The 12,420-nt window shown below is 37.7% G+C and overlaps 2 protein-coding genes across 5 annotated transcripts; one reads left to right on the top strand and one right to left on the bottom strand.

Moving 5' to 3' along the window:
• Window positions 1–306: 306 nt before the first annotated feature.
• LOC120016216 (serine/threonine-protein phosphatase BSL3-like) lies at window positions 307–7,691 on the bottom strand. Of its 4 annotated transcripts, none has more exons than XR_005471930.1 (12): window positions 7,229–7,690; window positions 6,610–6,759; window positions 6,205–6,372; window positions 5,480–5,632; window positions 5,203–5,355; window positions 4,426–4,590; window positions 4,154–4,318; window positions 2,345–2,531; window positions 1,997–2,216; window positions 1,276–1,417; window positions 919–1,126; window positions 307–831 (listed from the first exon to the last, which is right to left on the bottom strand). XR_005471930.1 is itself a non-coding variant. In XM_038868875.1 (11 exons), the coding sequence occupies exons 1-11, from the start codon at window positions 7,407–7,409 to the stop codon at window positions 1,083–1,085; spliced, it is 1,677 nt and encodes a 558-aa protein (XP_038724803.1). In that variant the 5' UTR covers window positions 7,410–7,691; the 3' UTR covers window positions 307–1,082. The 4 variants fall into 4 exon arrangements, 2 of the variants coding, with proteins under 2 accessions (XP_038724803.1, XP_038724802.1); XR_005471931.1 differs by having other exon boundaries at window positions 307–774; XM_038868875.1 differs by having other exon boundaries at window positions 307–1,126; window positions 5,531–5,632; window positions 7,229–7,691.
• Window positions 7,692–9,061: 1,370 nt separating this feature from the next.
• Window positions 9,062–11,991, top strand: LOC120017239 (protein COBRA-like). The gene is made up of 6 exons (XM_038870400.1): window positions 9,062–9,274; window positions 9,597–9,676; window positions 9,988–10,444; window positions 10,666–10,825; window positions 10,980–11,254; window positions 11,349–11,991. Exons 1-6 carry the CDS (start codon window positions 9,175–9,177, stop codon window positions 11,639–11,641), a joined length of 1,365 nt encoding a protein of 454 aa, XP_038726328.1. The 5' UTR covers window positions 9,062–9,174; the 3' UTR covers window positions 11,642–11,991.
• Window positions 11,992–12,420: the final 429 nt, after the last annotated feature.

Below are 12,420 nucleotides of genomic sequence, written 5' to 3'. Positions count from 1 at the left end.
ATTCACCGAACCATCACGGATAAGTTGGGTTTGGCCCAACCAGCACCCGAGTGGTTATTTCTTTTGTTCCTATAAAATACTACACCACTCTTACTAATATTAGATATTAACACATTTTTCACTTTCAAAGTATTTCAATATTCCTTATATGTAAAAATTGTCTAAAAACTTAAGATAGTTATTTAAAGCTCTGTGCTTGACTGAAGTACTTTGTTTTTTTTTTCTTTTATTTCTAATAATAAACAAATGCAATAATATATAATAGTAGAGTTGTTGAGAACAAAATAAAGATAATATTAATTTGGGTTAAGAAAATAATTACAATACCTACTAAACTCTACCAAGAATCCAATAGATCATTAGCATAATTCATATTATAATTATAATTAGCATAACTAATAGATCATTAGCATGTTTCTCTCAATCACATACTGCCAAGGTCGTCCCACATACCTCCTTGTTTCAATCTTCAGTAAAAGATATTTGGAGTTCAAGGCCTGCAGACTTCTTTTATATTTCATACAAAACAATGCATTCACCATCGAATTGCCAAAGCCAAATGGGAAAACTTATCGCAGACTTCATAAATTTTTGAGCCTTCAGCATTTTACAAACTGTTCTCTGGGAACAGGAAATGCAAGCAATATCTGTAAATAGTTCAAAGCAGCTACATTCTGGTATTTTGTTTCCAAGGAAGGAAAGATGCCCATAACATTCACCAACTTCCTGTACATCATCTTTCCTTGTGCTTTAACCGCAGTCTTATCGGAAGCACTAACGAGGAAGACATCATTTTGAACAAAACTACCAGCTATGTCTACGGTTAACTAACTGTGGAAACTAGAAAATGCTTGAATTAGAAAGGAAACTTTGTAAATTTGGAGGGGAAATGGAGACTATATTAGTAGGCGGCATCACCTCAGTTAGCGAGCAGATTCTGTATGGTTCACCAGTCAAATGCATCTATGTGACTATGACTGCCTTCAAGATAAATGTACTTGTGGCAGGGGCTATCTACTCATATATGTTCAGATATGTGGAAGGAGCATTCAGAAAGGTCAATTGTTCAACGATCAAACTGATTATGCTGGAGTGTTCTGATCTCCCAAGGTTGCTGTCCTGTCATCTGCCAACATGTAAGAAAGTTGACCAGCTAATCAGAAAGTTTTTATAGTTATCATAGGGCGAGGCAACCTATTCCAAAAGTTGGTTTCTTGCATGACAAATATAGTTGCACAAAACCAATGTATTGCTTCTGACTTCTGAGGGTAATACCTTGACCTAAGGATGAAGCCATGGAATCCTGCAATGAGTCGGAATGCTCTTTCAGAACTTTAGAGGTGGAATCTGTTGCATTTTTCCTAGCATCATTTAGATTCAGGGAAGAAGCAACAGATGATTCTGGGTTTGTTCGGAACTGCAGAAAATCCAAATGACTACATCAAGTTTTTTTCCTTGCACTGCAAAAGTAATACATACATGCAGAATCAGACATTCAAATGACATTTAAGATTCACGAACAACCATGGAGATGGTCAGATAATTAAAGATTCACAGAAGCAAAAAGATGCTATACAGTCAAAATGTAGCAAAAAGGGCAAAAAGTTCCAAATTTTAAAATAGTTGCTCAACTAACTTTTTAAGTATTGGCAGAAAACCAGAAAGAAATCCCTTATCCTCTGCAAACACCCATTTCAAGATTTGACAAAAGCATCCCATTTTAAGAAATTTTAAAACCTTCTCAAAGTTTTATAGGAGCAGAAAAAAAAAATCCATGGTCAAAAACGTGCTATTTTTACCAAGAAAAATAGAACCCAGGAACAACGCTCCTAAAATTTTCTACAGAACAAATGATGATGATACAGAAGCCAAGCATTCGTGGATTCTTTGACTTATCGTCTTATCTCACTGCAGAGTAGGGAATAGCCAGGAAATTTCAATCGATCTGAAATGAAGAAAATGATGATATGCTATTAAACTTATAAAGAGAGTAGACCTCAGGAAGCCGAGAAACATTATTAGAAGGAGCCAGATTCTTCAAATCTTGAGCAGCGGCAGAAGCTTCTGCCTTGGGTTCCTGCAATGAGGAATCCTTCCCTGGCAGGTTATATGCTTGTTTGTGTCCCAAGGAGTCCTGCTGGAGGGTTCTAGAAGCTTTTGATTTATTACAGTGATCACCATTTGACACATCACCATCAAATTCTCCAGCTCTTTTCCTGATGTAGGAATAAAATAGTGAGGCAAAACTGCATAACCAGCACTCACTCAAAGTGCATAGAAAATTAGAAATTCACTTCGGGTAAACTGCCAAAGCAAGCAAACTATCTATGACCATAATCCTCACCTAGAGGAATTAAAATTAGCCAAGTTGGGAGAGCTAGGACCATTCGCAAATAATATTCCACGAAGGGGCTTTCCATCTATATATGTTTCAATAGTATATCCATGTGGCAAGCTTTCAGTAACTCTGGCTTGAAATGTCTTCTTTCCTTGAAGAGGATGCACCTGATTCAATGGAAGATTTTCCCTGCCTGCCATAAAAGTAACAATTTCTTTCAAGTAAAAAAGTAAACATCCCTATGCAAATATCACTACATCTAAACCTGTTTTTTTGCTTCACACTTTTATGCCTCTGACAACAACATTATTCAGCCTGAAATGGTGTTGATTGAAAAGGCACTATCAATTTTCCCCAAAGTGACATTTCTAGAGTGTATTACATGCTTGATGCAGAATAATTATTGGGAAAACACTACCAGTATATTAAATCTCTAAATACATTTATAAATCCGAACCCAAAAACAATTGCTTCTGCCATGCGTGACATAATCTAGGTGGCCAAGCATACATGGTCAAACGACTACAATCTTCAGGTGAAAACCCAAATACATATTCTAGACAGCAGCAGAAAGTACTGTAAAATATGGTTCATGGCATCCAGCACAATGCAAAGGTGATTTTAAACAATATGTGATAATATAAAATAAAAAAAGGTTGGTGAGGAATCAGGTGGAAGAATGCATGCAAATGCTTGGGAGACTTCACAACTCCTGCTCTCACTCTGCTCTGGTCATAAACTTGGTTATCGGAAGCATATAAAACATGGTAGATCGGGGATTAATTCTCTAACTCTGTTTAATAAAAGCCTTCTTCGTATGGGTTGGATCAAAGGGTGGATCACTAGGGAGGTTAGAGGGGCTAGGGCAGTTGGGGTTTGGAAATAAATTAGGAAAGAATGGGGAGATTGGGTTCCTAAGACCATAATCAAGATGGGGAATGGAAAGAAAATGAGATTTTGGGAAGATGTGTTGTGTGGGGAGACTTAATGAGGAGCAAATCCTGATCCATTTGTTAATGTGAGGAACCAAGAAATGCCAGTTGATGATCTGAGCAGGGTAGTTGATGGAGAAGTGTGTTGGGATATTTAATGTAGTAGGCATGAAAAAAACTGGGAGCTGGATACTTTTGTTGAGTTTTGCAAAACATTACATGAGGCAAGGCATACAGGGTGAAGTCAACCATATTCTTTTACACTGCAAATGGACTGCCTAATTATGGTATATGATAAGAGGAAATCTGGACATCTGGTGGGTTTCTTATGGCAGTATCAAGGAGGAATTGAGTATTTTCTCAAGCCCATCCAGATCAAAGAACCATAAAGGTTTGTTTGTTTAATCCCAATGTTGACACGCTGGACTACTTGGCCGGAGAGAAACAACAGGGCTTTTAGATGGGTGGAGTGTTTATGATTTCACAATAACCTTTTTCGGCTCGCTGGGGAGGTAACGAGAGAGGATTTTGAACCTTATTCTTCTTGGCACCTCCCTGCTGCTGTTCATTCATTTTCTATTCCAAAAAATATCCCATAAACTCAGGTAACACATCTGTTGCAAGAGTAAGACAGCCATTATTTGCATATGATTAACTTACCTTGTCACTTAAGAAGCTTAAAATAAATCCTCTCATGCATTAAAAAACTGTATGACTGAAAATCAGTAGTTGACACAATTGGTCTTGTATACGTAGTGTTTACTACAGCATCCTTGATTTCATAGTTACTAGGGATACGAGAAGTCTGAATGTATCTCAATACAAATTCCATTCAATTTAACAAATGAATAAGCGGCAAAAGAGTGAGTAAGCTGGTTCTTACCTGGTTGGCCGCAGCCCATGAAGGCCATGGGATGACGAACATCAGGATTATTCTCAATTCTAGTCAGTGCGTTATCATGCATGGGTGCAAGATTTTGTTCTTGGCACTTTAGTTTCAATTGTTTCCTCAATGATAACTTTTCAGGCCTCCGCTCATCTCTAAGCCCTACAATTAAAAAAGAGGAGAGGTATTGGGATGACACATTAAAATGAAAATTATTCATGATTTTGAGGAAAAAGAATCAAATATCAGGGGGCACATGACTAGAGGACCTGTATACAAGTAATACATGTCATCCAATGCCTCGAGAATCTCATTGCAACCACCTATAAACACGAGGACGCCATCCTTCACTGGATCCAAACAGTCCCCAGCCACAGAAAATCTTGCTGAAGGTCTGTCACCTGTGGTTAAGACCTTGGTCCACAAACCCGAATCTGCATAAATGTAGAATCAACTGATACTCAATATGATGTACATCAAACAATACACGTCAGCTAGTGTAATACACGAGTCAAAAAATGAAACCAAAAAGTGATCAAATGTAATCTGAGGAAGAAAGGCAATCATATCCAATGACAAATCTAACCAGTTCCACATAAAAATGTCCATAAAAACACAAGGATGGCACCAAACATGGAAGCCCAATGAAATGGGAATCTGAGACCAGCCTTAAACTGAAAGTTCTTGTGTTAGAAACTTAGAATCTCTCCTGACTCGTCTTGGATTTCAAATGATTCTAGTGGTTTGCGGTATCCGGGGTTTACTCTACAGGGTTGGATATGATGTTTTTTGAGTGCAAAAGAAAAATTGAGGGGCACAAAAAATGCCAACCAAGAACATTGTACAAAGAAGGTAAAGTACAGAACAAGAAAACAACAAATATTTGAGCATCATAGGCTTAAGTTTCATCAAGATCAAATATTTCAAGAAAGTTTTGTATCATCTAGATAGCCAAATTTGGCAGAACTTATATAAGAGAGATGTCACGCCAACATGGCCAGATCCAAGTGAGGGCTAATTAAGAAGAAGAACACAAAGACACATACCTATATCCAGCATATACAAGTCATCATACAGATTTTGAGCATCTGTAAATCCCCCAAAAATGAATAAGTTTTTGCCAAAACAAACAGTAGAGTGACCAGCTCGAGGTAGCAGCATATGACCAGATGTATTTAGCTCCTTCCACATAAGAGTATCTAGAAAACACAACAATACCAAAATAAATATAGAACATAAGAATCTTCAACATATAGCTAACCTATCTAAATTCAATCCTTGTATGCATTAAAGTTGAGTTGATACGTAAGAACACTGCAAAACCTGCATCTAGGATATGAACATCAGACAAGTAGTAATCATGTCCATCTTCACCTCCAATCACCACGATTTTGTTCTTCCACGACGAGCAAGTGTGACTATCACGTGCAGAAGGAGGAGTGCCTGATGTCGTTGCACATTTCCATACAAAGGTATCTACAAGGAAAGAGAGAAAGAGAGACCAGGAATAAGAAGCATTTTCATTATCCACAATGACAAGAACCTGCACTATGTCAGAGTGCCCAAGGATAATTAATGTACATCTCATCTACAACTTAATTATTTTCCATATGTCGTCCAAGCTATGACAATCCACGAATGAAAAACTGTGCACAATCCAAATCAACTCCTACAATGACCAAGTTAAGTCCCATTATACATGTATAACACGGAATTCCATGTCAATAGGTTCCACCTTTTCAGGCAAACGGATGTCTCCAAGAATCACATCATGCTTCATGCCTTCATTGCAAATGGACTTATGCTTTTAGGAATTTTACTATTACAGGACTGTTTTAGGAGGTAGCCACATAAGAAAACACAAAACAATAATTTGGATCATAGATCTTCATTCTAGGTGATACTTTCTACGCCTTCTTTTTCTGACTAAAGATTTTTACTATTCAGGAACAACTTAGATAGATAGATAGATCTGAGTGCTGTGGAGGCAAAAAAAAAAAACCATTGTTGGACATCATTTATAAAGCATATACACAAGGATATGTTACCTGTATTCAGTATATGAACATCATTGTAATATACTTCAACATTCGTGTCTGCAGATTTTCCACAGCCACCGATTATGAAGAGCCTTTTTCCAACAAGTGCTGCACTGTGACCCTCCCGTGCTTCCGGCCCCTCACCTCTTAGACTTGGACAAATCCATGTGTGTGTTGCTAAGGAGTTATGCACAACACAAATCACATGATTAAATATTGGCTCCATAATTCAAGCATCAAACATATCACATAAACAAAAATTTTAAAGAGACAACATATGTCTTTCCCCGTTGTCCAACTTTCCTTACTAGTATAGTTCAATAAATTCATATCGCAGTGCCACGGAAAACTGTAGAAATAAGAGACAGTGACATGCAAAGAAATCAAAGTGCACAAAAGCAAAGAAGTACTAACATGTGTCCAATATATGCAAATCCTTAAGAGGGTTCTTCCCATCTGTACCACCAAACACATATAAATTGTCACCAACAGTCGTACAACTGTGGCTGTCCCTCGGAGTTGGCGGTGTGCCTTTTATCACTGGCTGACTCCATGTCTGCTTAACTGCAAGTTAGCAACCCAGAGTGAGAGAATGAAAAATTGAATGAACCTCACGGTACCAATTTATGACAACAGAACAAACGCAAGCACATAAGTAGATATATACATACATACTCATACATACGTGCAGATATACATAAGTTGTCAACGACAATTGCCCTTAAAATTTATATACACACGCAGAGATGAATAAACTTTTGTGCGTGTGTGTCTGCGTGAGGGAGGAGAAGAGGGAAGATGAGACAAAATATCCACTTGTTTCAAAATTTTTGGGGGACAGGGGAAGGAAAACCATGGTTACCAGATCCCCACACACCCCATGTGCATAAAGAATATAACTTTCTTAAAGGAAAATGAATCTTAATGCCATCTTGTCACCACATTAATTGGCAAGGCAAAACCCAGAGATGCACTGGTATATAAAGAGAGGAAATAGAAAAATTGGCAACAACGGAACATAGTGAAAACCCACCAGTATCAAAGACGTGAACTTGGTTGGTCTGGCAGTTGTCTTTGCCGTAACCACCGAACAAATACAAAAATCTCCCTCCTTTCACGGCGTTGCAGGTGTGTCCCCACCTCTTCCCGGGCCTTGATGCATCTCCATTAATCACCTGGTATTGTTGTACCTGCACTCTTTCCCATCTCATCATTCTTGGAGAAGTTCCTTTCTCAGTTGATGAGAAAGTTCGAGATAGTGCGATTTTCTTTCTCCAGGTAATGCAGGCAGAGAGAATCCGAAAGATAATTTCTTTCTCGCGCTGATTTCACGCAACAAGCCAATGCAAGACGCAAAAGCTGAGAGAGAAAAAGAAGAGCAAATGCTGGACGGAGAAACAGAGACTTGAACAGGGCATCGGCAGAGCCACAGAGAGTGACTACTGTTCATGTTACGATGGGCTCAATGCGGCTCTGTGGTGAGTGGTGACACGTGGTAGACAATGAATGGGCTTATATAGAGCCCATCTTTGTGGCCCACTGGAGCTGAAAGTTCGGGCATCCCTCACATTCTCACTAACTAAACCATACTTCTCCACGGTAAAGATTTATTGTCATTAATTTTTACGTCTTATTCATAATTTTGTAAAATATCAACATTTTTTGTATAATAATTACTCGGGAAAAAAATTAAATTCTAGTTATTTATATATAATTTTTTATGAGCAAATTATAAGATATCATGTCAGAGTCGAATTGAAATGTAAAAAGTAAACAAACCTGAGCAAAAAATTATCATAGTCAGTGCAGTCGGGAACAAACAAATTTTTATTGTGATTGGGGTTAGGAACAGACAAGATTTACGCAGAGCTTAGCCTCATATGTGGAGATATTGTTTTCAAAAAATGAACTTGTGACTTCTAAATTTATATCCCTACAACTCTATCAAGGAGTCACGCCTATAGTTGAATTCAAATATACAACACAAAAAAATCCAATGTAAGCACTCATCACCAAACAATAATTAATTTTCATTAAAAGATATATGTCTTGATTATTTTCTTAATAAGTATCTTTTTTTCGATGATGAACTCATTCAAAACACGGTTACATTGAACCCTACCTTACACACTAAACTCTAGGAACTTAAATTCCCTATCTCACATGCATAAGGCAATTACATGCCTTCGGCCTATAGAGATGTCTCTAGTTCTACAAGTACTCAACAATTATTATGAGGTGACCTAGTTTATAATGTCTAATCATATCCGACCCCCAAAAAAATTTAGTTGTTGGCTTATTGCACACTTATTTGCAGTACGTAACGCCTTAACTAATTAAGTCATTGTTTATTCTAGTGCAATTCCATGATTTTTAACCATCCTATAGGTCTATTTTTGCTCAAGCATGGTATTAAAATGGAATTTTTAATGTGTTTCAAAGTTTGATTTATTTTTGCTAGTATTAATTGAATATATATGGAATATATGTCGGCATGATAAAGGCCTTCGAAGTTCTAACTAATCATAAATATCATATAATAATACTAATTTTTTTTTTCTAATGTGACTTTTGTCTTGACATGACCAAATAAAATTATACTAATTTAGTGGACAATTGGACATGAATATCAAGACTTAGAGAATCGACAACAAACATTATTAAATAAAAAAAGAAAAAAAGACAGCTCATGAATGTTGTGCTTGAAGTCTCCACCGACAGAAATAGAGCAAAAAGACATAAATGGGTCGTCTTCTCTGTCATTTTTTAAGTAAATGTTTAATAGTTACAAGAGGGTAGTATAGTATATTCACTTTGCATGGAGTATCTATTTGTCCAATGACTTTGCGAAACTGACTGTCTCTCTGTAACAATAACCAGAGTGGACTTCTATTACTCAACTCTGCTCAATAAAACTCATTTCATGCAGATCTTAAGTATATCATAATTCATAAATACAGTACGGATCTGCATCAAGAAATGGAGTCTCTGTTGTTATCATTTGGATCCATTTCCAAGCTCAATAGCCTTGCGACTTTGCTTTTCATTTCGCTTTCTTGCTCAAGATTTACTTGTACAGGTCAGTCTTCGCTTAAAAAGCCTGTTTTTTCAGTTTTATCTCCTCAAGTTCTGAAATTTCGTGATTTGGAAATTCTGTTCTTGGTTTGTGTATATGGGTTTGCTCGAGTACCGGAGAAAAGGAGCAATTTGTTCTTAAACTGGTGACAATAACATTTTCTCCTCTTCTAATGTTTCTCTTCAAATTATGATCTTGTTTTCTTTGTTTGGATTATAATCATTAGATTATCAGATGTGCTGTTCATATATTTATTGTGATATATCATGTTTTGACTGTAAATGTAGGATTCTTGAGAGCTGAATTTCTTGGTTCTTTTTTGCAGAAGCTTATGATGCTCTTGATCCAAACGGGAATATCACAATCAAATGGGATATAATGAGCTGGACTCCGGATGGTTATGTTGTAAGTATTGCTAGATCTACAGCGACAAACCAGTGTTTGATTCATTTTGAGAGGCCTTTGTATTTGTGTTAGTTTTGTATTAGTAAGATCTGTAAATCTTCATAGATAACGCGTACTATTCATAGATTAAATGGTTCTAGTTCAAGAGGAAATAAACCTAATAAAGTAGATTTTCCAGATTTGCTCAGACTCTTGATCATTATGTAGAGGACTTTTATCAAACACTTTGCAGTCACCATTTTTTCTTTATTATTTTCTCCCAAATTTGTTTGAATTTGCAAACAATGTTCTTTTTTATTTGCGTTTGGCAGGCGACTGTTACAATGTTCAACTTCCAGCAATACCGGCATATACAAGCACCGGGTTGGACGTTGGGGTGGATATGGGCGAAAAAGGAGGTTATTTGGAGCATGGTGGGAGCCCAAACCACAGAGCAAGGTGACTGCTCAAAATTCAAAGGGAACATCCCACATTGCTGCAAGAAGGATCCAACGGTTGTCGATTTATTACCAGGAACTCCTTACAATCAGCAAATTGCAAACTGCTGTAAAGGCGGAGTCATCAATTCATGGGCACAGGATCCCGACACTGCAGTGAGCGCATTTCAGGTCAGCGTGGGTGCTGCCGGCACTACAAATAAAACTGTAAGGTTGCCAAGGAACTTCACTTTGAAAGCACCTGGACCTGGATATACTTGTGGGCCTGCGAAGATTGTAAGACCAACAAAATTTATAACCCCAGACAAAAGGAGAGTGACTCAAGCTCTGAGTAAGTTATTTGCTTCAAGTGTTGCGCTTTTTTTTTTTTCGAGTCATTGTATATTCTCCTAAATCATCTTTTATTGCTATAAATGAGTGACTTAGAATCCATCAAATGGACTAAATATGAAGCGAGAGTACCAATGATCTTCATTGTTTATGTAAACAATTTCTTTGTAGTTGAAGCCAGTTGTTCTAATTCTTTGAATTTTTGCCTACATGTCATGGTAGTGACCTGGAATGTTACTTGCACATATTCACAATTCCTTGCTCAGAAGACGCCAACCTGCTGTGTTTCACTCTCCTCCTTTTACAATGACACAATAGTGAACTGTCCAACTTGCACTTGTGGATGTCAGAACAACATAACACGTCCTGGGAGCTGTGTGAAGTAAGTCTTTCTTTTTTATCCGTCTCTTTCAAATCCAAACTATTTATGTGCCTCCTTCCAATTGTCCACACCCCGATTTTGATAGTTTCTTGCATCATTTGGGCTACTCTTGTAACTTATTATCTTTGGTCTTCCTCCTGTTGGTGTATTGCAGTCCCGACTCGTCATTTTTAGCTTCCGCTGTTTCAGGACCAGCAAATAGCAATACTCCTTTGGTTCAATGTACCAGCCATATGTGTCCAATCAGAATACATTGGCATGTTAAGCTGAATTACAGAGATTACTGGCGGGTTAAGGTTTCGATCACGAATTTCAATTACAGAATGAACTACTCACAATGGAATATAGTTGTGCAGCATCCCAACTTTGATAACCTCACCCAGCTTTTCAGTTTCAATTACAAGTCATTAACTCCTTATGAAGGCTTAAGTAAGTTGGATCTTGCAGGAATATAGTTCTATCAAGTTTAGCTGTTAACGTTTTATATTTTCTAACACATGAATTTTGGAATATGATTTTGCAGATGATACTGCCATGTTGTGGGGAGTCAAATTCTACAATGACTTCCTGATGCCCGCTGGTCCTCTCGGAAATGTGCAGTCAGAACTGCTTTTCCAAAAGGACACATCAACTTTTACATTTGAAAAGGGGTGGGCGTTCCCTCGGAGGATTTATTTTAATGGAGACAATTGCGTCATGCCGCCTCCCGATTCTTACCCTTGGTTGCCAAATGCCAGTTCCCGACAAACTTCCTCTCTTCTTTATTCAGTCGTGACAGTCTTGGTATCCATGGCTCTCGCACTGGCTTATGTTTGATGAATTTATCTGAGGTCAACTCAAGCCATACCTTGTTCAAACATCCTAGAGATCCTACATAGTGTAGCTGCGCCAAAGGCGATACAGTTGACACGATCAATAGAGTTGACGCTGCACCTTACCTCGATGCAAATGTTGTACCATAGACTCGTAACGAGTACCAGCTTTATAGTTTAATTTATCATTAGGGTTTTCATTTCTTCCATACCATTCTTTGTTAAGGAGTAGCTGTTTGTATTGCATTTTCACTGTTTCATGATCAGTCTGTAAAATATCCACATCGAATGTGTTTTTACGTTGTAACATGGGGGTTCATGAAGAAACTTCAGTTCATAGTAGAGTTATTCCTAGTAAATGTGTTCTGGTCCTTCTGAAGAAGTAGTACCCCAGACTGGACATTTCCTTGAGGTCTAGCTGCCATCAATAGGTCATTGTTGAACTCCACGCCATAGAACATACCAGCGTGGTCCGCAGACACGGTCAATTTCTTGTGTGTCAGAAACTGCAGAACTCTTAATGGCTTGGTAGGGGATAACTGGATAAGAGACTTGTAATCAAAGCTAAAAACTTGACTGATTTTGTTGAGATTGGAATGCCAACTGCTGAGCAACAGGTGTCCGCTGGGTGTAGTTCAGCCGATCTCTCAATTCGATCTCGCTTTATATTGTTATAAAATCCACCACAAACATTACAAATCAATATTTTTCACGTTGAGACTAAACCCATGGTCCTTAAGCACAGAATAAAGATCTTCATTGTGTGAGAGAGTGAATCGTTGT

Source organism: Tripterygium wilfordii, chromosome 15, assembly GCF_013401445.1.
Source record: "Tripterygium wilfordii isolate XIE 37 chromosome 15, ASM1340144v1, whole genome shotgun sequence".
Taxonomy (NCBI): Eukaryota; Viridiplantae; Streptophyta; class Magnoliopsida; order Celastrales; family Celastraceae; genus Tripterygium; species Tripterygium wilfordii.
Note: the sequence above shows the minus strand (reverse complement) of the source record. Positions and strands in the feature narration are given on the sequence as shown.